General features: G+C 43.1%; 2 protein-coding genes across 2 annotated transcripts in view; one reads left to right on the forward strand and one right to left on the reverse strand.

Annotated features, from left to right (window-relative positions):
* LOC134500250 (putative neutral ceramidase C) overlaps positions 1 to 2278 on the reverse strand; it is a 46071-nt gene extending 43793 nt beyond the window's left edge. The window contains exons 1-3 of the mRNA XM_063307439.1: positions 2125 to 2278; positions 1717 to 1802; positions 303 to 455 (exon numbers count right to left, since the gene is read on the reverse strand). Of these exons, the coding sequence (XP_063163509.1) occupies positions 303 to 455; positions 1717 to 1802; positions 2125 to 2194 (309 nt within the window). The 5' untranslated portion in view covers positions 2195 to 2278. The remainder of the gene's footprint in view (positions 1 to 302; positions 456 to 1716; positions 1803 to 2124) is intronic.
* The window catches only part of LOC134500247 (putative lysosomal acid lipase/cholesteryl ester hydrolase), a 265244-nt gene that overhangs the window by 129533 nt on the left and 110581 nt on the right, over positions 1 to 25130 (forward strand). The gene's annotated exons all lie outside the window — the stretch shown is intronic.

A 25130-nucleotide genomic window follows, 5' to 3' on the forward strand; every position in this document is an offset into this window, starting at 1 on the left:
CTGTTGCTCTTTCCCTCTTTCTGTTTTCTTTTTTGATTTTGGATATTATATGGTCGATGAAAAATCATTTGGTGAAATCCAGCTCCATTCCTCAAATCCCAAGGATATCATCTGAATTCTTTCAGATATCATCTGAATAATTTCATCCTCTGAAATTATATCGCTCGTAGCTGTACAACCTCCTAGATCTTTAAGTAATTATCATTACGTCACTGTGGTAAGGAGTGTTGGTGTGTTTCAGTTCATATAAAGCAAAAAAGATAAGGTCAGGTCACATCAGGTCCTGGTTATTCCCCACTTACCTCTAGCCTCAGTCTTTGAGACATCATTCCTATCTCAGCAACCACGAACAATACTCGTTTGGTGTTATTCTTTCGCTCCGCAAGGATGAAACTTCTGCAATATTGTCGTGAGATTATGCCGGCACCACTCTGATCTAGACTGCCATAGCCCATCTACAGCGGAACGTAAGATTTCATTATTTATTCACTTACTTAAGATTAGAAACTGCTTCAGTGGTGATTGGCTGTGAGTGGCTAAGTGAAAAAAATATATACATATAGGAATGTAATTCCTAACATTCCTTACTCATATTACTCATATTGTTCCTTCAATGTAAGAACAATAATTACTCTCTCACATCATGTCATCATCCTGTACCAAGGAGCAGCGAGTAACTCATATAAGCCCTCATCTTACTATAAGAGGAGATCTAGTCATTTCAACCCCCAAAGGCCTTTCGGAACAGCCAAGCTTTCCTAAACCCACATAGGGTTGTTGCCAGCTTAAGCTTGGGAGAAATGCTCCTCCAAAAGGGGGGAAAGCAACGCAGAAGACCTTGTGATCCCTGGTGGGATCACTCCTTCAGAGTAGGGTCCCAAAGGCAGCCCCCTTCCAGATTCTACTGGGGGATGCAAGCTGGGTATCATTAACCACACACATAACCCAATCCTCTCTCTATCAGAAATGTTATAGTCTGAGACTCCAGGACTGCATGTGGCTTCTCAAACCTTGGGTGTGGTCTCCAAAACCCTTCTGAACATTTCCACCAAACTGTAATTTGTATGGGAAAGAAAGAAGAAGTTATCAAACTCACAAGGGGGAACTTTTTTTAAAATAACCCAGCACCAGTGTGTATGGAAATGTTTCAGCTCAGGTAGGCAGAGTGGTGCATTACATTATTTGCTTATTGGTATATCTTTCCTAAGAGAACCTTGAGGAGGAATGTACAGGAGTTGTAGAAGAAGGTTGGAATGAATGCAATGGCATGTGGGAACGACCTTGGGAGAGTCACCAGCCGAAGAGGGGAGCCAGTATTCACTGCCGTGCTTCTTGTCTGTACCACCTTGAAGGGCTAACAAGGAAAGAAGAAGCCAGAGGAGAAAAAAGTGGTCCTGGCTGGGAGCTTTAGCTTGCTGTGACATAGAAGATTGGAAGGAAGGCAGTTCAGAGGACCAGAGTGGGAATATTTTGGGACTGGAGGGGAAAGGGCTTGATGTCTGGTTTCTGGGGGGTAGGCCGGGACTGGAGGAGAAGCCTCCTCTCCCACTGCAAGAGGTCAGAAGGCATGGGGCCCCGTGCCGCCAAGCTAGGATGAGAGCGTGATAGAAGGGGGTCAGGTGGGAGGCTCTGAAGAGAGTAGGCAGGAGTTTGGGTAGGATGTTAGACGGTTGGGGTACGGAGGCTGTGAGCTATTGAATCCAGGCAAATACTCACCAAAGGTACTTCAGCTATTGGACCAGTGCAATCTGCCCGACCAACACCAACTAAGTAACCCTCTTTAGAAAATACAGAATTAACGCCTGAAAAACACACAGAGAAGAATTGGGCACTCCTTCCAACACAGAAGGGGGCAGTGCAGAATTTGGAATTTAAAAACGTATCTACTTTCTTAGACCTAGGTTTACATGGTTGAAAGAATGCTGCTTGGGGAGTCCAAAACTGAGTCTGATGAAACTGCCTTGAGAGCACAGCACCTTCAGGATGAGAAGTGTGTTCCCTCCAATCCCATCATTCCAATCCCATCCTTGGCAAGAAATCTCTCAAGTGCAGTTGATAATAACTTCATGAGCACCATTATCCCATTGGTATTACAGTGCTGATATAAGAAGACCAGAGACTTACCACCATTGCTGCCCTCACTTGGGAGAAAATAGAGGACTAAGAGGGATACAACCACTGCCAGCACTGTCATCACGAAGGCAGCAATAGCAACTCGTAGAGCAACAGCTGATTTGGATTAGTTCATCTATTGAACAACTATAAAAAGAGAAGTAGAGGAAACAGGTCAAATAGAAGTAGTGGTAACCTAGGTAGATACTTTATGCATCTCTGGATAACCTCAGATATTTTTGTTCTTGTAAAGAAGGAGACAAGGCACCACACACAGTTCCAGAGACAGAAGTCAACCTCAATAACAGATGAGGTTAGGGCTGCAAGATGGATATCCAGAGAGCATCCATAACTCTTGCCTCCAGCTACTTAATACCACTGCTGATCCTTGGGCAACTGCCTCACATTGTCCAACAGTAGAGCCTGCCTTGATTTTATTTTTACACATGTAGCATGCACTGTGCCTGAAAAATTGCAGATTGGATGAGGATTCCTTGATAACTTCTGCTGTATTAGTTAACATAAAAAAAAAACTAAACAAGATCATGTATCAATTCATCCTTGAACTCCTAACATCCTGGAATTTACAGCATTTAGATTACAAAGTTCAGGTAGGTAGGTAGGTAGATAGGAATTATTACATAGTCTCTCATTCACTTTCTCTCTTTAAGAAATTAACCTCCCATGACACTGGCTTTGATCTCTTCCTCTTTTGATTTTGAAATATGTGTAGATAACATGTATGAATGGGTGTTGAATTAATGTGGACTAGGTACAAAAGCTTCAGCAAAGGATTGTTACCTTGTCGTGGTGCTGGAGCTTGGGCACCTCAATGATGCCATGAGCTAAACCATGAAGGGCCACCCAAGACGGGAAGGTTGTGACAGAGAGGTCAGACTAAATGTGATCCCTGGGGAAGGTAATGGCAACCCACCCCAGTATTCTTGGCGTGAAAACTAAATGGATCAGTACAACCAGAGATATGTCAGTATACCATCGGAAGATGAGACCCCCAGATCGGAAGATGATCAAAATGCTACTGGGGAGGAACAGAGGATAACTTCAACTAGCCCCAGACGTGATGACGCAGCTAGCTCAAAGCCGAAAGGATGGCTAGCGGCCGACGGTGCTGGTGGTGAACGGCGAATCCGATGTTCTAAGGATCAACACACCATTGGAACCTGGAATGTAAGATCTATCAGCCAGGGCAAATTGGATATTGTGGTTATTGGTGAGATCTCAAGATTAAAGATAGACATTTTGGGCGTCAGTGAACTGAAATGGACTGAAATGGGCCACTTCACATCAAATGACCACCAGATCTACTACTGTGGACAAGAGGACCACAGAAGAAATGGAGTAGCCTTCATAATTAATAGTCAAGTGGCTAAAGCAGTGCTTGGATACAATCCAAAAAACGATAGAATGATCTCCGTTCGAATTCAGGGCAAGCCATCTAACATCACAGTGATCCAAATATACGCCCCAACCACAGATGCTGAAGAAGCTGAAGTAGAGCAGTTCTCTGAGGATCTGCAGCACCTACTGGACAACACGCCTAAAAGAGATGTTATTTTCATCACGGGAGACTGGAATGCTAAGGTGGGCAGTCAAATGACACCTGGAATTACACGTAAGCATGGCCTGGGAGAACAAAACAAAGCAGGACATAGGCTGATAGAATTTGGCCAAGACAACTCACTCTGCATAATAAACACTCTCTTCCAACAACCTAAGAGACGGCTTTATACATGGACTTCACCAGATGGACAACACCGAAATCTGATTGACTACATCCTTTGCAGCCAAAGGTGGCGGACATCTATACAGTCGGTAAAAACAAGATCTGGAGCTGACTGTAGTTCCGATCACGAACTTCTTATTGCACAATTTAGGATCAGACTAAAGAGATTAGGGAAGACCCACAGATCAGCTAGATATGAGCTCACTAATATTCCTAAGGAATATGCAGTGGAGGTGAAGGATTTAAGGGACTGGACTTAGTAGATAGGGTCCCGGAAGAACTCTGGACAGAAGCTCGCAACATTGATCAGGAGGCAGCAACAAAATACATCCCAAAGAAAAAGAAAACCAAGAAGGCAAAATGGCTGTCTGCTGAGACACTAGAAGTAGCCCAAGAAAGAAGGAAAGCAAAAGGCAACAGTGGTAGAGGGAGATATGCCCAATTACATGCAAAATTCCAGAGGTTAGCCAGAAGAGATAAGGAATTATTTTTAAACAAGCACTACGCGGAAGTGGAAGAAGACAATAGAATAGGAAGGAGAAGAGACCTCTTCCATAAAATTAGAACACCTGGAGGTAAATTCCAGGCAAAAATGGGTATGATCAAAAACAAAGATGGCAAGGACCAAACAGAAAAAGGAGAGATCAAGAAAAGCTGGCAAGAATATACAGAAGACCTGTATAGGAAGGATAACAATATCAGGGATAGCTTTAACAGTGTGGTCAGTGAGCTAGAGCCAGATATCCTGAAGAGTGAGGTTGAATGGGCCTTAAGAAGCATTGCTAATAACAAGGCAGCAGGAGACGGCGGCATCCCAGCTGAACTTTTCAAAATCTTGCAAGATGATGCTGTCAAGGTAATGCATGCTATATGCCAGCAAATTTGGAAAACACAAGAATGGCCATCAGACTGGAAGAAATCAACTTATATCCCCATACCAAAAAAGGGAAACACTAAAGAATGTTCAAACTATCGAACAGTGGCACTCATTTCACATGCCAATAAGGTAATGCTCAAGATCCTGCAAGATAGACTTCAGCAATTCATGGAGCGAGAATTGCCAGATGCACAAGCTGGGTTTAGAAAAGACAGAGGAACTAGGGACCAAATTGCCATTATCCGCTGGATAATGGAAAAACCCAGGGAGTTTCAGAAAAACATCTATTTCTGTTTTATTGACTAGTCTAAATCCTTTGACTGTGTGGACCATAACAAATTGTGGCAAGTTCTTAGTGGTATGGGGATACCAAGTCATCTTGTCTGCCTCCTGAAGAATCTGTATAACGACCAAGTAGCAACAGTAAGAACAGACCACGGAACAACGGACTGGTTTAAGATTGGGAAAGGAGTACGGCAGGGCTGTATACTCTCACCCTACCTATTCAACTTGTACGCAGAACACATCATGCGACATGCTGGGCTTGAGGAATCCAAGGCTGGAATTAAAATCACTGGAAGAAACATTAACAATCTCAGATATGCAGATGGTACCACTTTAATGGCTGAAAGCGAAGAGGAACTGAGGAGCCTTATGATGAAGGTGAAAGAAGAAAGTGCAAAAGCTGGCTTGCAGCTAAACCTCAAAAAAACCAAGATTATGGCAACCAGCTTGATTGATAACTGGCAAATAGAGGGAGAAAATGTAGAAGCAGTGAAAGACTTTGTATTTGTAGGCACAAAGATTACTGCAGATGCTGACTGCAGCCAGGAAATCAGAAGACGCTTAATTCTTGGGAGAAGAGCAATGACCAATCTCGATAAAATAGTTAAGAGCAGAGACATCACCCTGACAACAAAGGTCCGCATAGTTAAAGCAATGGTGTTCCCCGTAGTAACATATGGCTGCAAGAGCTGGACCATAAGGCAGGCTGAAAGAAGGAAGATCGATGCTTTTGAACTGTGGTGTTGGAGGAAAATTCTGAGAGTGCCTTGGACTGCAAGAAGATCCAACCAGTCCATCCTCCAGGAAATAAAGCCAGACTGCTCACTTGAGGGAATGATATTAAAGGGAAAACTGGAATACTTTGGCCACATAATGAGAAGACAGGACACCCTGGAGAAGATGCTGATGCTAGGGAGAGTGGAGGGCAAAAGGAAGAGGGGCCGACCAAGGGCAAGGTGGATGGATGATATTCTAGAGGTGACGGACTTGTCCCTGGGGGAGCTGGGGGTGTTGACGACCGACAGGAAGCTCTGGTGGTTGGATCATATACAGAGAATGACTGAGGATCAAACAGCAAAACAAATATATGGAAGAAAAGAGAATTGATCAAGCGTAAGTAGAAAACCAAGATAGTTATGGCTAGATGGAACTGATGAGAGGCAGAAAGGCAGAGGTGGGAAGTTAAAAAAAGGGCAACATATGAAGCAGTATATGATGGAAGCAAGCATATGAAGACACTGTGAATGTGTTTTCATAAACTACATATTCTTATCTCATGCCCTTAATTTCTTTGGCTTGCTATTTCTTATTCTGTTTTGCACTTTGCATCATGTTGCGTATCCCTAAAGATAATAGTGGGATGGATCTGCAATATATCCATGTATGTACAAGCACAGTAGTTTTTTTTAAGAGCTAATGAAGAACTATTTGATAAAGTTGACTCTGCTGAAGAAACTTTGTTGGGACCAGGATGGGTCAACCTCTCTTGTTCCCACCTGACCTCTCATCAGCCTTTGATACCATCAAGCTCTGTATCCTTCTGAATTATCTGAGAGAGTTAGGGATTGTAGGCACTGTTTTACAGTGGTTCTCTTCCTTCCTTAGAGAGCAGTTCTAGTCAGTTGTGGTGGGCCAGGAAAGTTCAACATCCCCTTGGGCAATTCCACAGGAATGGATTCTCTCATCTTGCTGCCTAATATCTATATAAGGCCACTGGGAGAGATCATCTGTCAGTTATTACAGTCTCTGGGCTGAAGAATTACTAGTACACTGATGATATTCAGCTACACATTACCATCCTGGGATAAGGTGGATTTGTTGTGGTATGGAGTTGGTGCCTGGAAACTGGGAGGGTCTGGACAGGATGAAACAAGATAAGGTTGAACCCAAACAAGACAGAGTTGCTTGTTTCTCCAGAGAACATCTGGTTCTCTCTTCCAGTGGTTATTTGAATGGAGCATCTCTCCCCTTGAATGGAGCATCTCTCCCCCTGAAGCAGGTCTGTGATGTGGGTGTCCTCCTGGACTTATTCTGACTACCTGATGGACAAGCTGAGGCCATGGCTAGGGGACCTTTGGCTAATGTATCACTTGCAACCCTTCCTGGCTAAGAAGGTCCCACTGACAGTCACACAAGATTTAATCACTTTATGTGCGGATTACTGTAATTTGTTCTACCTGGGGCTACTCTTGAAGATCACTCAGCTGCTGGTCCAGAATGAGATGTAATTATGGGAGTGGCTGGGTACATCCATGTAATGCCTCTATTATGCAAACTGCACTATTTACAAGTAGGTTTCTGGATGCAATTCAAGATGCTGATTGTTATCCATAAAGCCTTAGGTGGCATATTGCCTGGATATTTGCAAGACCAATTGTCTCTTGTGTAATATTCGTATTGTTGGCAGATTGCTGGGAAAGCCTTTGGCCCAGGAGAGATCAGAAAAGTCACACACACCAGGCATATCTATAAAAATAATTTATTTACAGAAAGCAAATCAAAAGCAAAAACATATTTAAAGGACTTAGCTCTCATTGAGAGCAAGCCTGGCTTGCTACATGCCGGCACAGAGAAAAAGAGGAAGTGAAACAAGTCCGGGCAGGTTCCTCCCCCCAGGCGATTGCCATCAAGCATGTGAAAGGAGACAATCAAATACAACCTCTTCACCTGGCCAAAATGATTAGGTACAATAGCAGTCTTAATCGTTAGTAGGAAAACCATTAACACGTATGTCTTTTTAAATTATTATATCATCATCCAGTTTCATTTTTAAATCTATTATTTTTGAATCCACCTTCAAATCAATTTCAGATTTATTCAATGGGGCTTGTTCCTCTTCAGTAACACCTTCTAATTCTTCTGTAATAGTAAATAACTTTGAAATTTCCTTAACCCATCCATTGCAGATCTCTCTTAAAGTAGCCATCTAGTGTCCTCAAAGTCATCTTATGAGTTATTTCCCAATGGAAACATAGGTATTTTCTCATGGAAAAGGATCCTTTCAATCAACTTTAAAGTCTTAAATCAAGTCCATCTGAGCCCTTAATCTGTTTAAATCTTTCTAAAGCTAATACTAATCATCCTTTCCAAACATGTACATTCCAAAAAATCATTTTTAACAGATCGTTAAACTTGTAGTTAAAACTTTTTTTCCCAAAAGATTGAAGAAAACTCACCCAGTGATTTCAATAAGACTTGCTGACCTGAAGGTCCTCAATCCTTAAAAAGCAAAAAAAAAAAATTGCATATGTAATCTTGTGAAAGAAATTAACATGTATTTTCCTGATGAAAATGAATACTCTTACACAAGTGACATCCTGCTTAACTAATAGAATAACAAATGAAAACAGATTTTGCATGTTGTAACCAGCAACTTTTATGTTGAAGGCCATGGATCAGTGATTGCAAATATATAAGATTTTCCTTGAGCAAAACAGCATTAAGAGTTATTAGACTTTGCTCTTTAGGACTTGATGATAATAAATATCACCATTGTGTGGTGATAATAGCTATTATGAATGCTTGTTTTCAATTTCTTTACCAATAGATCACAGAAAACATGAGTGTTATCAAATACTGTAGTGTTTTATGTAACTTTTGCCAACCTCCAGGCTAGGAAATAAAGTTCAACTCATTTAGAGGGCAGCAGATTGAAAATGGCTGGCTTCATATATTGATCCCAATTCAACTAACAGTTAGCAGGACATGAAGGCTGAAATTAAAAACTTGCAACCACCTTGTTCCATGGTTTTATTGGGGCTTCATATATGAACCTCATATATACTGTACATCTCAGTTGAAGGGATTGAAAACTCATGCCCTTGTAATCTCTCAGTTAGACTGCTGCTATTTTCATGATCTTGAAGATGTGCTATAAGTTGCAGCAGGCAAGGAATGCATGTGCCTACTTGCCGATTGGCACTATCCAGTTCAGTAGAATACCAATTACCTTTCAGGAGCTGCCTTGGTTGCCAACAGGGTTCTGGGTCTAATGCAAGTTGCTGGTCATGACCTATAAAGCCCTATATGGCTTGGGCCCTTGTTACCCTCAGGACCATCTTCTCCAGTAGGATCTGCCAACTCTACTTAGTCAAACTGTCCCCACCCACCTTGTCTTTTAAGAAAATTGTAAAAATTGCCATCTTTTGTAAGGCATTCAGTGAGAAACGATTTTAATTGAGGACATTAACAGATTTTGCTGTAATGTTGGGCCGGTTTTTTTAATGGCTGTACTGATGGATGTTGTAAGTCTCCTAAAGTCATGCAAGTGATCAGCATGCAAATATTTGTAATAAACACAGACATAATACCCTCCAAATCCAATACAAGCAGTAAATGTGAGAGATATCCCTTGAGAAATTTTTCTTAAGAGGCATGAATATGCTTTTTCTCTGGGCCTTCCTTGCTGCTGCATTAAAGTGCACTCCACCCATCTTCAAATCAGATTATACTGGTATAAAATGTGGTGTCCCCATTGCCAATCCCTATCGTTACTCTATTCTGGCTTGCTGACAAGTGGATGGTGCCCTGAGTTGCCATGCTTGGACAGCCGGTCAAGGACTCTGCCCACAGGAATGCAAGCAGTCTCTTGTACAGCTTTGAGCTCACTCCGTTCCTGAGGAATAAACTGAATATTAAATTTCATGACAGTCCCAATAGCTTTATAAGGCTCTTTATCACCATATCAGCTCTCCATCTCACCAGATCACTGCAATTCACCAGATGATGCCAAGACTGAGCAGGATAGATTATAGAGAGTGGTGCAAGGCATTACTGCAACATTACCGCATCCCCCCCCCCACCAAAGTTGAGTGACAAAGCCCAACAGGGAGGCCCATTTGGGATCTATAGGTATACTTACTTATGGATGAAATGAGCTGAAGAATAGGAAGAAGAAGAATGGGGGGGGGAAGGGAGAGGGAGATCTTAGAAATTTGGAAAAGTCAGGTTGGAATGAGAAATTGATAGGCACCAAATCAAGTATCTTCATATGTGTTGACATTTCTAGGTACCACACTAGGGGCTATCTGTGTACCTGGCTCATAAATTAAAAAATAAACCAACTAATCACTAATAACGGGCTAATAACTGGAAGACGAGTGGACTGCCACTAGCTGACCACTTAGTTTCCCATCATGATCAACCCAGGGGTTTTCCCACTGCCTATTAATCATATACAACAAAACTGCACGTTTCTTTTTCATTATGGATTTGAACAGGTTTCTTGGTCCTAAGGGCACAAAGTTCTGGGTAGGTTCAGCAGGAGAAGCACAGACTTACCCCAAGGGAAACTCTGAATTTCATTTCAGAGTTTCATACAGGATCATGTTGTTTTGTTTTGTTTTATGACCTCTTTTAAATTCCTGCTGAACCAAGTGAGAAATAATGGTTCAACAGCATGTGGAATATCACCTCCAAACAGCCTTGGGGTATGGTGTGAACTTTGGATCTGAATACAGGTTAACAGTAGACATATATCCCAACTTAGATATGCATTGTGCAATAGACGTTTCTATTTTAATTCTAAAACTGTATTTTCTTATTTCTGAAATGCAGCCTTTCCCTCCTTAGTCCCTGGGGCTTTTCTGTAAGGCCTTCCACACATTCTCTTCTCTTATTTTACATAACACTCAGCATAGAAAAGATCCTTTTAAAGCAGCTTGCCCGATTTGTTCCCTGCCAGATATTCTAGAATAATGCCAGAATTCCCAAGATGAGGAAGACAAAATGTCTTTTGACATTTTTTATTTTTAAAAATTAAAATAGTACTGTCCACTTCCTTGAGTACTAGGTCAGTTCACCTTATAGCTTTTTCTATTTGTTTTTAATTCCAAAATAATAGAAACCCTCAGGGGGTGGTCATTGCTGTCCTTCAGCTTCTTGTCTTTCCCTATAATTGATTTGTATTTTAGCTAGATGTTTGCATGTGTGTGCGTGTGGTGTGAGGTATATGTGTAAGAGAGACAGAGAATTAGATATTTTGGGGGCTTTTCTTTCTTTTCCATTTATTTATTCGATTTACACAGCTGCCCATCTCACATACATGACTCTAGGTGGTTCTGGTTCCAGTATCCTCCTCCTCCTTCCTGCTCATGGTCCTTCAGACCTAGAGCTCTTTCTACTTGTTTTGCCAGCCTAACTGAGGGTGCAGTAGGGATTTGATGTTAGATTCATGAAGTGGTAAGACCTCCAAGGTCATCTAATTTAGAAGTAGGCACCCTGAGGCCTCTAGTTTTTTTTTTAAAAAAAAACTACAATTCCCACTACCCCTTATTATCAGCTGTTCTAGTTGGGACTGATGAGAAGTCCAAAGTATATGAAGGGCACCAGGTTGCCTAGCAGCTGTTGGAAATCAGACAAGAACCCCTAAGATTTCATTTCTTCTGTGCAATCCTGCACACCCAGCTACAATACAATCTGCTAAAGGAAGGTGAGAACTCTGCCTCTCACATACTGCCATTTCTTCTCCCAAATCTCTGTGACCTATGTGATTCCTTAGTCCTCCTTGGTCATTCAGTTTATGTGATCACTAACTAAATGGAGTGGCCCACTCTCGTGTTTCATTCCATCCCTCTACCAGCCATTCAATAGTTTGGCTGCCTCCACACGAGTTGTGAAATCCTGAGCATTTTTTGCTCCTTTCAATTAGTGTGATTTCTTGCACAAGACTGACAGAGGCAGGAAGATACCATCCTCTTCCCTAGCTTTGTGTTGTTATTCACTGCATAAACTGAATGCCGAAAGAGGCATCTCCTTTGTTGCTTCTGTTCCTTGATGCCTCCCTTGGTTTCTTTGAGTTGCTCTACCACAACATTGCTTTCATCAGGACTTAGCTGGCAGCTCTGATTCGTAAGAGTGAGATCAACATGCAATAGCTTGCACAACCCTTTGGAGGTCATGGTAATTCTCAGGGACAATAATATGAGAGACCAAGTGCGATGGCAAGAAAAAAAGAAAAAGAGCAAGCAAAACAACTAGCATTATAGAAGCAAGGTTTTTTGCATGGCTGCACCCTAAAGGGAGCCAGGACTACCTCCTGATATCGGGTACCTTGCAAACAGAGATTTACCACCACTCCCAAATAGCGTTACCCTGAGTAGCACGAACTCCCTGTCCCAAAGAAGCCTGATGATCAGCTGTTATCAACTGATAGATTGCCCCATTTCAATGCACCCACGCAAAACCGGCATGTAAAACTGAAGCAAATTCTGACAGATACTAAACCCATCCTCCACCTGTTCCAACTTGCCTCTTTGCCAGCCATGTTAAGGACTGGAATTGGTGGATGTTTTTCCCACCAGATGTGATATGGTCGAGGGTAAACAAAGCCAGTCCAATCCATCGTATTGCTTTACTTAACGTGTCCTGCATTAAAACAGTTATAGCAGAATCACTCACTAGCCTCTTTGTTGTTTATTCACTGAGTCGCTTCCGACTCTTCGTGACTTCATGGACCAGCCCACGCCGGAGCTTCCTGTCGGTCGTCAACACCCCCAGCTCCCCCAGGGACAAGTCCGTCACCTCTAGAATATCATCCATCCACCTTGCCCTTGGTCAGCCCCTCTTCCTTTTGCCCTCCACTCTCCCTAGCATCAGCATCTTCTCCAGGGTGTCCTGTCTTCTCATTATGTGGCCAAAGTATTCCAGTTTTCCCTTTAATATCATTCCCTCAAGTGAGCAGTCTGGCTTTATTTCCTGGAGGATGGACTGGTTTGATCTCCTTGCAATCCAAGGCACTCTCAGAATTTTCCTCCAACACCACAGTTCAAAAGCATCGATCTTCCTTCGCTCACCCTTCCTTATGGTCCAGCTCTCGCAGCCATATGTTGCTATGGGGAACACCATTGCTTTAACTCTGCGGACCTTTGTTGTCAGTGTGATGTCTCTGCTCTTAACTATTTTATCGAGATTTGTCATTGCTCTTCTCCCAAGGATTAAACGTCTGATTTCCTCCACTGCATATTCCACTAGCCTCTTTACTGGGACAAAATACGGCTCACTGATAAGGACTTATGCTGACATGTTTTTCTGCCATCTTAAAGAATGCAGGACTTTAACATGACTATGAGGAACTGCCCTAACTTAGGATCTTTGTTCACATGTGGCTTATGCCCCATTATTTTAAACCAGAGGATGCTCTGTTTTCCATCACAAATGTCAAGCCCATTGTCAGCCTTACAAGTAGACCAGACTAAGAAATAATTGCCATGTAGTGAGGACTACTTTTATTGTAACAGCTATACAGGTAGTCCTCATTTAGTGACTCCAATTGGTTCTCACCAAATGGTCGCTAAGCAACACAGTCACTAAGTGAACCACATGACAGAGAGAATGAGAGATGCTGTGAAGATCACTGATTACTGCCATCTCATTCAGATGAAGGTCTCTCATACAGTGTCCTGTGCCTGACCTGTTTTTCTTTTCCCCTTTTTTTTGCCCCCTCGCAGGGTGGAGAGATTGCTTAAACAAGCTATCTCATCCTGAGCTGCTTTTCTCCAGAGTGCAGACCCTCCCTAAAAAATGCCAACAGCAAGTTAACAAACTCAGCTGTGACCTTGTTAATTAGAACCCAACTGGCCAGCTCCCAGCTGCTACCGGAAACTGACCAGATCTTGATCAGTTTCATAGGGAAGGCTTTTGTTGTTGTAAATGTAGGCATTGGTTGTAAAGTTACTTCTTCATCACCATCATAATTGCAAGTAATTTGTCCTAGAGGTCCTGTCAAACAGCCTCCGTATCTTCTACATGACACTTAGTTACTGAAATCCAAATTAACTTGCTTTGCAAATATGACACTGCCTACCAGATGCAAGCATTTCTTTCTGCCCTGCTGAGTGTCACTGCTCTAGTCCATCCAGGCACAATGAGATCTTATGTCTACCTGCAGGGGTGTCCACAGGCTATGGTTAAAAAGTCAAGATGACAGCTGTGATAGTGTGTGTTGCAGACAAAATACCTGGCTGGAAGATTGAAACAGCATATAAATAATAACCTACTCATAAATTAACGTGAGCCGTATTGCCAATTTTATAGCATTGTTACTATAACAGTAAAGTCCTTGATTTAAATCAAATACTTGTTTCTGTCTATCCAGCAGTGAAAGAAAGCCAGCCCACCAACCTCATTTGCTTTCAGGATGGTGCAATCAGTACATCTTACAAATGTTACTGTGAAACATTAAAAAAAAAATTACACCAGATTGATTTCCCTCCCTTCACCTTTTCAACTTTCCTAGCACAGCATTCACTCTGCTCACTCCAAAATTAGCATGTAAAACATTAATTAATTAATTAAATTTTTATCCTGCCTTTATTATTTTTATAAATAACTCAAGGCGGTGAACATACCTATACTCCTTCCTCCTAATATTTAGCTGGTGGATCCCTTGTCCCCACTTTTCTCTTCTTCTTTTTCAACAGTTGATATTTCTCAGCAACACCCCCAGTTTGTTTGGCTTTTTTAAAAAAAATATTTGAATGCGGCTTGCTCACTTACTGGTCCTCCTGGACTCACGGCTCCTGCTCGAAGAGCAGGTGGCAGCTGTGGCCAGGAGAGCCTTTGTGCGGCTACGTGCTGTGCACCTGTTACACCCCTTCCTGGACCAGGAGGCCCTTCGAACAGTCACTCACGCCCTTGTTATCTCTCAGATAAACTATTGCAATGCACTCTATATGGGGCTACCCTTGAAAAGTATCCAGAAGCTTCAGCTGGTCCAGAATGCAGCTGCGCGAGCTGTTTTTGGTGCCCCCAGAAGGGCACATGTAACACCACTGCTGCGTGAGCTGCATTGGGTACCAGTTTGCTTCCAGGTCCAATTCAAGGTGTTGGTTATCACCTTTAAAGCCCTATATGGCATGGGACCAGGTTACCTGAGGGACCGCCTCTTCCCCATTACATCAACCCGTCCCACCAGATCGTGCAGAGAGGGCATGCTAAGGACCCCGTCTATAAGAGAATTTCATCTGGCGGGGTCCAGGAAGCGGGCCTTCTCCGCAGTAGCTCCCGCCCTGTGGAACATGCTGCCCCGGGAGGTGAGATTGGCCCCATTGCTCCTGGCCTTTCGGCAGAGTCTGAAGACCTGGTTCTGCCGCCTTGCTTGGGGTGAAGAGGGGAATAGAGCTACATGGGGATGGTTGTTATAGACCACTCCTCCCACACTTGGACTGTTTTAGATCTTTCATTGCTTGGATTTTTATTCTTTATTTTTATTTCTATTGTATTTTATTATTCTGATGGTTTTAATCATTTGTTGTAATGATTACAATGATCCAACGGGAGGAGATGGGCGGGGATAAATTAGATAGATAGATAAATAAATAAATAAATAAATAGTCTGCCAACAAAACGTCACAAAAGCAGCATCCCCCCAAAGGGTCAGACATGACTTGGTGCTTGCACAGGGGACCTTTCACCTTTTTTGGCATCTCTAATGAGGCGTCTTGTGTCCCTTTAATAAACAATGTATTTATTATTCATAAGCTTCCAAGGATCCCAATCCAATTAATAAGGTGCAAGAAATGTAGTCCTGGCATACTATACGTACAAATATACGGAGAGAGGAAAGAAGGGAAAAGTTAAAAAAAGGGGAACAACAGAATTACTGCATTGTGAATGGCTGCAGTGATTAGAGCTCAAGCAACCAACATGATTGGCCCTCTGGAAAATGTTCTAAATGTGGACTTCTCTTGTTCTTAGCTGTTGTGTTGTCCAGTCAGTTTCTACTCCCTTGGAATCCCTTCCTGGGCTTTGCTAGTGCCCCTAGCACTTCTCTAGTCTAGTGAAACCTGTCCATGAGAACCTACTACTTTTACTATGGCTGCTGTGCCTGGGAAATAACATGTCCAAAAACAGAAAGACATGTTCCTGAAGTTATTGAAGACTGAACCCTCCATGGAAGGCTTTTGGAGATTACTATTATTTGCCATCAACTTTTTATGCCACTTATCTTGTAATTGATGCCTTTGGTTTTGGTTGCCATGAATGTATGTTGTGTTATAGTGTTGTTTGGGGTTGTGGGGTAATTTTTCTTACTGTGGTTGTTGTTGTTGTTGTTGTTGTTACTGTTATTATTTAGCAAGGGTGCTTTATAGTAATTTATGTGTTGCAAACTGTCATGAGTCTGGATGATTCTGGGGCATACAAATTTAAATTTAGATGATGATTATGATAATGATGATGATGATGATGATGATGATGAGTATGTGGAGTCCTTGGTGCTCTCTGAGCCTTGTTTTCTTGCAGATGTTTCATTGCCAGGCTAGGCAACATCTTCAGTGCAAAGATGTTTGCAATGTTTGCTCTCAGTTTATATACCGTGGCTTGCCCTATGGGCTTGATACTGTGGCTTGATGAGTAGTTTAAGCTTTAGTGTATTTTGAGAACCCAAACATTGCATAGCATGTTATAGGAAACAGATCATCATGTTAAGCCATAATTTGGTTTATTCCTTGGACCTACCAAATATTTCACTTCTGTTAAGTTTGTTGCACAATTGCATTCTGTTAATAAGGGTTTCAGATTTAGCCTGCCATGAGAACTCAAGCCAAAAGATATCAGCCAAGACAGGAGTTCATCCTTTTAATACTGTGTGAGTTGATTCACATCTTCTCCCAGGTAAGAGCGTTTAGGGTTGCAATCTGTGACTTGACTTGTGGCCACTAAAACCAGCACCTGATTTTTTTAAAAAATAATTATTATAAAGACCTCCTCCTCCCACATCCTCTTGCCTGTACCTGAAAGGAACATCAGAGACTTCAGGAGGGTGTTTTAATAAATAATTGGCATGTGGAGCCAGATTATTTATTTTACCTGTCCAGCTGGTTTTCCAGTGTAGGAAGCCAAGTCCTTGTTTACATGTCCTTGTTTTCCTTTTAATTGGGTTGCCAAAATGTTGCTAGGTAGTCTACATTGGAATGGAAAGCTCTGACAATCCCTGGATTGTGCTCACTGCTTTCTGACCCACGTCTCAATGATATCTTGGCTTCCATACAAATGGCTATACTAATTTTATCCCTCCTTCCATGGGGAGGGAGGGAAAAGTGTAAAGGATTTTTGAAGGAGGACGAAGATGATGCTTTATGTCCTTAGGTCCTGCTGACCTTTTGGCCTTTAAAGAACAAGACCAGGATTTGCCATGGACTTCAAAATGCTGGGACCAGATCTTCCTTCCAACTCTCCAATAAGAGATTACAAAAATGGTCATTAGTGACCCACCCGATCCATGTTTTAGTTCATTTTGGACAGATATGCCCAGCAATGTTCAAGAAAGAACCAAATTAAAAATGAAGATGCAAAGTTCTGAAAGAACTATCCCTCCTTTGCAATAACAGTCGCTGTTGAAACTCGCACCTTGCCCAATACTATGGTGGCTAAACCTCTACCAAGGATGGGGAGAAGCTAATTTGAACACAGCTGCCAGGAGAAGGAGAGTGGCCAGTTTCTGTCAATAGATAGAAAGATCAGCCTTTGTGTAATTCCAGATACACTGCAACTGAGCTAAAAATCAGGAGGAGTCAGACTACCACTGTCAGCCTCATGAAGTAATTCAGACAAGAACCCAAACTCAGAAGTACAAGCTCTAACTTTATTGTAAGGTTACATTAACAGAATCTTACAAGTCTGAAAGGACACTCCCTCCCCACCTTTACAGTCCAAGAAACTAGCGAGGGTCCCTTCTGAGATGTTCACCATGCCCCCATTCCTTCTGCAGACTCAGTGGCCTTTTGCCTCACTGTTTTTTAGCCTGTGGCTCTTCCCCCTGTCCCCCAAGGTCATTCCCGCATACCATTACATCCATAGACTAGTATGGCTTCCCTCCTTCAATATCTGTTGCTGAGCTAGAAATAAATCAGCTCAAATGCTGAACACAGACAATGGCATGCACTTCACCCACTTGCAGTCTTTTAAAGGTACATTCTGCTTCAATTTAATGCTATGAACAGTGGCTAATTTTTCAACTATCAATAAACATGCATCTATATAGATATGTTATGCACATGTGTCTATATTGATGACATGTATCATCTTCTGTTCAGTTTGGGCAATGTCTCAGTGGGCATTCTAACATATTTTCTTTCTGTAAAGAGCTAACAACTCAATATTGCCAGATTTTATCAGGCTTGAAATAATTGTCTCAAGGTCCAGGGCAACCTGACCTTTCAGAATGACATGGCAGTGAACTTCGTGTTCATTCAACCATCAGTTCTACCCCTCAGGCAATCTTTGCTGTGTGTGTGTGTGTGTGTGTGTGTGTGTTAAGTCTTCCACACCAATGTTCTCTGCAGGGTTGCAACGGGGGGGGGGGGGGGCAACCGGGGCATGTGCCCCGGGCGCCACGCTGGTGGGGCGCCAAGATGAGCACTGGGGGTGGTGGTGCCAAAATGGGCGCGGAATCCATGTTTGCCCCGGATGACAGACCCTAGTTGCGGCCTCTGTAGCCAATTTCTATTGCAAATATGAAGACTAGTATTTCTAAAACTCAGCGTAAGAGAGAAAAGGTAGCACATGATTATCCTTACTTTACCCACTAATGCAGGGTTTCTCAACCAGGGTTCTGTGGCACCCTAGGTTTCCACGAGAGATCACTAGGGGTTCCCTGGGAGATCACTATTTAAAAAATTATTTCAAATTCAGACAACTTCGTATTAAAGATGTACGTTTCATTATTTTTAGTTTAAGAAAACTGTTCATGTATATATATAGGCCTACCCATGAAACAAACAAAATAATTTTGTAACTTCTGGCCTATATTTGAGCCTGAATGTGCAGGGTTCCTCCAGGGTCAAAAGACTGAGAAAGGCTGCACTAATGCTTCAGGCATCTCATGGACTATTCCCAGGTAAGTTTTTTTTGTTGCACAATCATTGTACCCTGTTTCTCGAGTTTCATAGCAGTGCAGATGACATTAGCTATGTGTCATCCTCCCATATCCTCCCAGCACTTCTCCTGTGTTTTCCTTATTGCGCAAAAAAAAATATCAATTCAAAATGTAAGGTTGGAACAGTGGCATCATGTTTGGGGGAGTGAGGTAAGATGGATGACTTTTCATGTGTTAATTGTCATTGTGTTCTTTTCTTTCCTCCTGTTCAAAAATGCACACTATTATTATTATTAAAAAACTATTTTTGAAGCCCAAATCTGGTAGCCTTACCAACTAAGTAATTACATTTGGAAGTTGATGCCTATCAAAGAGCTTGGAGAAATTCTAAAGCAGCGTTTTTCAAACTTGGCAACCTTAAGATGTGTGGATTTCAATTCCCAGAATTCCCCAGCCAGCATTCTGGGAGTTGAAGTCCACACATGTTAAAGTTGCCAAGTTTGAAAAACACTTGAAAAAAATTCTCAGAACCCTAGAAGTGGGTAGAGTAGACGGGGTAAGCTGTAGTTCTTTTTCTTGGAACCTGAAATGAAATACTAGATCTGGTGCCTCACAGCTTCCACTCTAGCAGTGTATATGTAAATAAATCAAATATCCCAACACGTGTCTACAGCTATGCATATTACAAGTCTTTTTCCAAAAAAAAATCCAGACCCGCAGGGAACACCAAAGATTTACATTTGTATGGAACGACTTCTAAATCTTTGCCCTGCTGGAGGAGGAAGAAGAAAAAAGCATCTTTGTCTTCAGCTAAGATAGCAATACCTCTGGATATATAGGGTGGAGCGAGGCAGACTCGCAGTCCTAAACTAAACACAAGTTTAAACCTCACATTGGCATTAATTTGCAAAGTGCGCAGCTAGATGATTCAGCACATGCAGTTCAGCCACCTCTCAAATGGAAAATTGAAACTATGCTTATAAATGCTTTTTCATCATCAGACGCAGGCCAATGTGCTGAAAACTTTAGCAGGCTATAGATACACACCTCCCCCTGCTGATTACCCATCTACATTCATGGGTGGCAACTCTTCAGAGCAGGAGTTTTCTATCATTATCTAGAGTTGCCAGGAAGCAAACCAACCACCTTCTGCATACAAGCCCCAACTCCATTCTGTTGGCTGAAGGTGACTTACAGATGAATTTAGCCAAATGGGCTTACAATCCTCCCTATGCTTAAGAAACCTGCATAACCAGGTTTCCTATTAATGGGGAGGATTATTACCTAAATTCACGCCAAATGGCATACAGCATCTCTCCTGGCCTTCCCACTGGGGTCATGTTGGAAACAATCTGCCTTATTTACTACCAGCTCACAAGAAATTTGATGAAAAAAATTCCCAATTGAAGAGAATATTTGTAGCTCAGGGTTGAACTGTGGAGTCCTTGGTGCTCTCTGAGCCTTGTTGTTTTCTTGCAGACATTTCATTGCCAGACCAGGCAACATCTTCAATGCAAAAAGGGAGTAGGCCTTGCTCTCTGTTTATATACCATAGTTTGTCCTGCTTGTGTTGGTGGGGGTGTTGTTCTCTCCTTGGGAGTTCTGTGATTGAGCTGTTGTTTGCTGCTTGGTTAATAGTTGCTTGATTAAGGTATGATGTACTGTTTGATTGTTTATCTGGTGTTAATCCTAGTGTTAGTCTTTGCATATCCATGTGTTGATTGCTGGCCAGGAGGTGGTCTGGTATTTTGGCTTTTCTACTGTCTCTTTTGAATGGTATGCCCTGCCCTCCAGTGTCAGATACAAACCTCAAATAAACTGCACAGCTGGATGGAAGATAGTGCAACAAAGCGGACAAAAAATGATATGGCTAATGATCATGGACGCCCATTCAGATTAAACAAATATCAACACACCATGGACAACCTCAAGGAACAACTAGAACTAACTATGACCCCTGAACACATTAACATGCTGACAGCTACAATCAAGACATCACTGAGATAAGCTGAAAAAAGGAAAACTAAACTCCAAACCAAACTACTCAAGTTAAACTCCAGAAACAAAGAGGTACCAGAAATGGAATGAGTGGTCAACATGTCCAGCTGCCCACTATCCACTGAAGAACACAATATCCTACAGAGAGGCCTTAACTACAACACAGAGGATGCAAAAAATTAGAATTCTTTGCAGCTTTAGAAGCAGCATTTAAAACTGTAAGACTTACCACAGAAACCCAAGATAACGTAAGACAGATAATCATACCACAAATCAGAAGGACTTGGAGACAGAACCAACTGAAAGCAGAGGACAGAGCAGCCCTCAAAAACCTAAAGATGGACCAAACTATCATCATCCTCCCAGCTGACAAAGGCCGCACCACTGTCATTATGGACAGATCACAAGATATACAAAAGGCCAAAGAATTACTTGAGAACAAAGAAACCTACACCCCAGTAAACACCAATCCCATACAGAAACTGGACAACCAGGTCAAAAGAACTCTTAACAACCTTACCAAGAAAGGTCAAATCACAAAAGAAGAACAGAGGTGGATGAAAAGCAGTGGACCCATCCTCCCACACTTCTACAGACATCCCAAAATACACAAGCCTGACATATCACTTTGGCCAGTCGTATCATTGCCAGGGACTCCCACATACAACATAGCTAAAGAGCTCACAAAGAAACCTGGGCATCTCACAGAGGAGAGTGAATACTCTATCAACTCCCCACTACAGTGCCTCCAGAAAATCTAAGACCTAAAAATAGAAGAAGATGAAATTATGGTGTCATTCGAAGTCACAGCCCTCTTCAAATCCATAGACCCAGCACTAGCAAAAGAATGAATGGCAGCAGTTCTACGCAACACACCCGACCTAGCCAAATACACTAAGGTCGAAATACCCAGAATAATGGACCTCATTGACTTCTGCCTCACGACCTACTTTCAGTTTGATGGACAAATATACCAACAAATAAAAGGAACACCCATGAGATCACTTATTTCAGGACTCATAGCAGAGACTGTAATGCAGCGTCTGGAAAGGATAGCACTCCCACGCATACAACCCAAAGTATGGATCTGGTATGTAGATGACACCTTCGTCATAATAAAAAAGGAACAACTGGAGGAAACACATGGAACCATCAACAACATCTTCAATGGAATAAAATTCACAAGGGAAGAAGAAAACAACAACACACTACCCATCTTGTACATCCTCATCAGCAGACGAAATGATGGCAAGCTAGAAACACAAGTCTACCGGAAAGCTACCCAAACCAACTAAACGCTCCATTACCAAAGCAACAACCCAACCTCCCACAAGAGGAGCTGTGTAAGAACATTATTCAGACAAACGCTCATGCACTGCAGCAACCCAGCACACCAGAAAAAGGAAACAGATAATCTGTACAGCATCTTCCAGCAAAATGGATCCCTGCTCAACTTTATCAAAAAGTGCCTCACCACCCAACCCACTACAACCCAACCAATAGAAGCTATGAAAAGGATAACACTCCCATACATCAGAAACATCTCAGAAACCACCAACAGACTGTTACAATCACACGGCATCACCGCAGCACAAACCAACTAAAACTCTTCAAAACTTCTTAAGCAAACCAAAAGACCCAGTAGCCCAAGAAGAAAAAACAGGAGTCATCTACAACATATAGTGCAAAGACTGTAACAGCCACCATGTAGGACAGACAGGCAGAAGACTAGCAGACCCCATCCATGAACACCAACTAGCAGTCAGAAGACACGATGGAAAGTCCTTAATCTCACAACACATGGACAGACTCAACCATAGTTTCAACTGGGAAACTGTGAGCATCCTAGGCCAAGCCAAATCCAAAAACACCAGAGAATTCCTGGAAGCCTGGCATTGAGACAAAGCAGCCATCAATAGACACATAGAGATAAACAAGCATTTACATACCATTCAAAAGAGACAATAGAAAAGCCAAAAGACCAGAACACCTCGTCACCAGCAATCAACATCCAGATATGCAAAGATTAACACCAGATGAACAATCAAACAGTACAATACACCTTAATCAAGGAACTATTAACTCAGTCAATCAACCAAGCAGCAAACTTTTTTTTTAAGATGGCGCTGAGTCAGCATGTGTATGTAGAGCGGGTACGATTTGTGGGAGGATTTTAGTATGTTGCGGAGAGTTAGAGAACTGGATTTTTGGTTAGTCTGGTGGAGGAGTCACTTGGGCTTGTTCTTCAATCGGATTGAATTGGACTGGTTTTCCATCTAGCCCATGCAGCTTTTAATTCTTGCTGGGCTGTTTGGCGGCTTGAAACAGGATCGCCTGTGGCCTCCAGGGCCCATTCCCTTGCCTGGAATTGCAGGGGGAGCGTGGCTTGGAAAGCTAGCCTTGGGGGCTTGGAGCTGGCAGAGGTGGCTGGATTGCAGAACCACCAGGTGTGGATTGGCAGCCTTGCACGGGAAGTGCTTCTGGACTTTTATATCAATTGGCAGCGTGGCAGAGGGAAGGAAGCCAGCACCGAAAACAGAAGAAGCCCCTATTGCCTTGCAGGAGGGACTGCCAAGTTGCGAGCAGTTGAGGAGGATGAAACTGCTGGAGTGTGCAGCTGTGTGAAGATGAGGTGAAGAGCTGGTCTAACTATTGCTGTCTCACTTTTGTAATAGGCTTGCACTAGGGACAAAGAAGACAAGCAAACTACTATTGAGTAAGGGCAAAGACCTGAGGATAGCTTTATGATTGGACCATGCCACCCCTCAGGGGACATGCGTCATGTCTCAGGCATGTATAAAAGCTCCCAATACCTCCACTGTGTGTGTGTCATGCGGTTTCCCACGTGAAGCCTGTATTGAGCACCCAGCCGTTTTTTTTGATCAAATAAACTGTTGTTGATGTTAAATACGTGTTGTCTGAAGTGTCTATATTGGGAAGTAAAGGTACTTCAGACGTTGGGACCCTACAGAGGGATTGCTGTGGCGGAAGCAGAGCCGGGCCAGGCTGGTTGCAACGGCTCTGCAGTTACAACTCACCCTGCCCCCCCTGCCCCCCCCGGGCAGGCAGCCATTTCACCTCTTCCCTGGCTGGAGAGTTGCTGAGAGTTATCTGCATGAACTGTTTCTAAGTGTCAGTCATTATAACCTCCGACCTGAAGAACGGATGAAGGGACTGTGATCAGAAGTGTTGGGCTTATGCCCTGGATTTTGTCCCCTGTCTCTGGGTGAGAGCCGGGGAGGGGTTTGAATCACAGGGATTGTATAATTGGGGCCTGAGCAGTCCGGTGAGAGGAGACTGGCTTATGGCAAGGAATGGTTGGTGTGGCTGGTGGATGGGGTTTAAGGAGGTGACCCTTAATTAACTTGAGGTGCTGAGTGCTAATACTGCAGAAGCACCTTAGGTATTAAGGAGTTTTCTTGGATTGTAGGTTGTGGTGAGGTGGGGGGTGCAGGCCTGGGCATGGAATTCGATAGACAGGGGAGGGGGCAGGGTTCTGAAGGGATGAGGGCAGGCCACAGTATCCCAGTAGTGATGGGCAGAGGGAGAAATGGAGGGAGACGAGGGGCAAGGCCTTTACGTGGAATGGGTCACAGGTATATTGTTCCTGTGGCACGTTCCAGCCCCTCAAACTCACTCCCAGGCCCCAGTTGGCAGACTTTCAAGGCCCTGGGCTGTCGGCTGCTGCTACTGAATGCCAGGTCAGTTTGTAATAAGGCCATCCTCATCCATGATTTGATCGTGGATGAGAAAGCTGACCTGGCTTGTATTACAGAAACCTGGCTGGGAGAGGAAGGGGGAGTCCCCCTTTCTGAAATGTGCCCAGCTGGTTACAGGGTGTGGCACCAGCTGAGACTCCAGGGTAAGGGCAGTGGGGTGGCGGTGGTCATCCGAGACACTTGGGAGGCATCCAGGGGCGCTGCTCCTCAGATTGCCGAGTGCGAGACCCTGTTTGTTAAGTTGGGCTCTAGGGATCAGCTGGGACTATTGCTATTGTACCAGCCTCCCTGCTGCATAGCAACTTCCTTGCCTGAGCTCCTTGACTCGGTAGCCGGGTTGGCGGTGGAGTTCCCCAGGCTTATGGTCTTGTGGGATTTCAACCTGCCTTCCTTGGGGGCAGGGGCGGAGGTAGCTCGGGAGTTCACGGTTACCATGACAGCCATGGGCCTGTCCCAAGTAATCCAGGGCCCGACACATAATGGTGGTCATTCGCCTGACCTGTTTTTTCTGTCGGAACAGTGGCAGAGTGCTCGAAATTGGGGGAGATCTTGGTTTCTCCCCTATCATGGTCAGATCAC

This window comes from Candoia aspera, chromosome 6, assembly GCF_035149785.1.
Source record: "Candoia aspera isolate rCanAsp1 chromosome 6, rCanAsp1.hap2, whole genome shotgun sequence".
Classification (NCBI taxonomy): Eukaryota; Metazoa; Chordata; class Lepidosauria; order Squamata; family Boidae; genus Candoia; species Candoia aspera.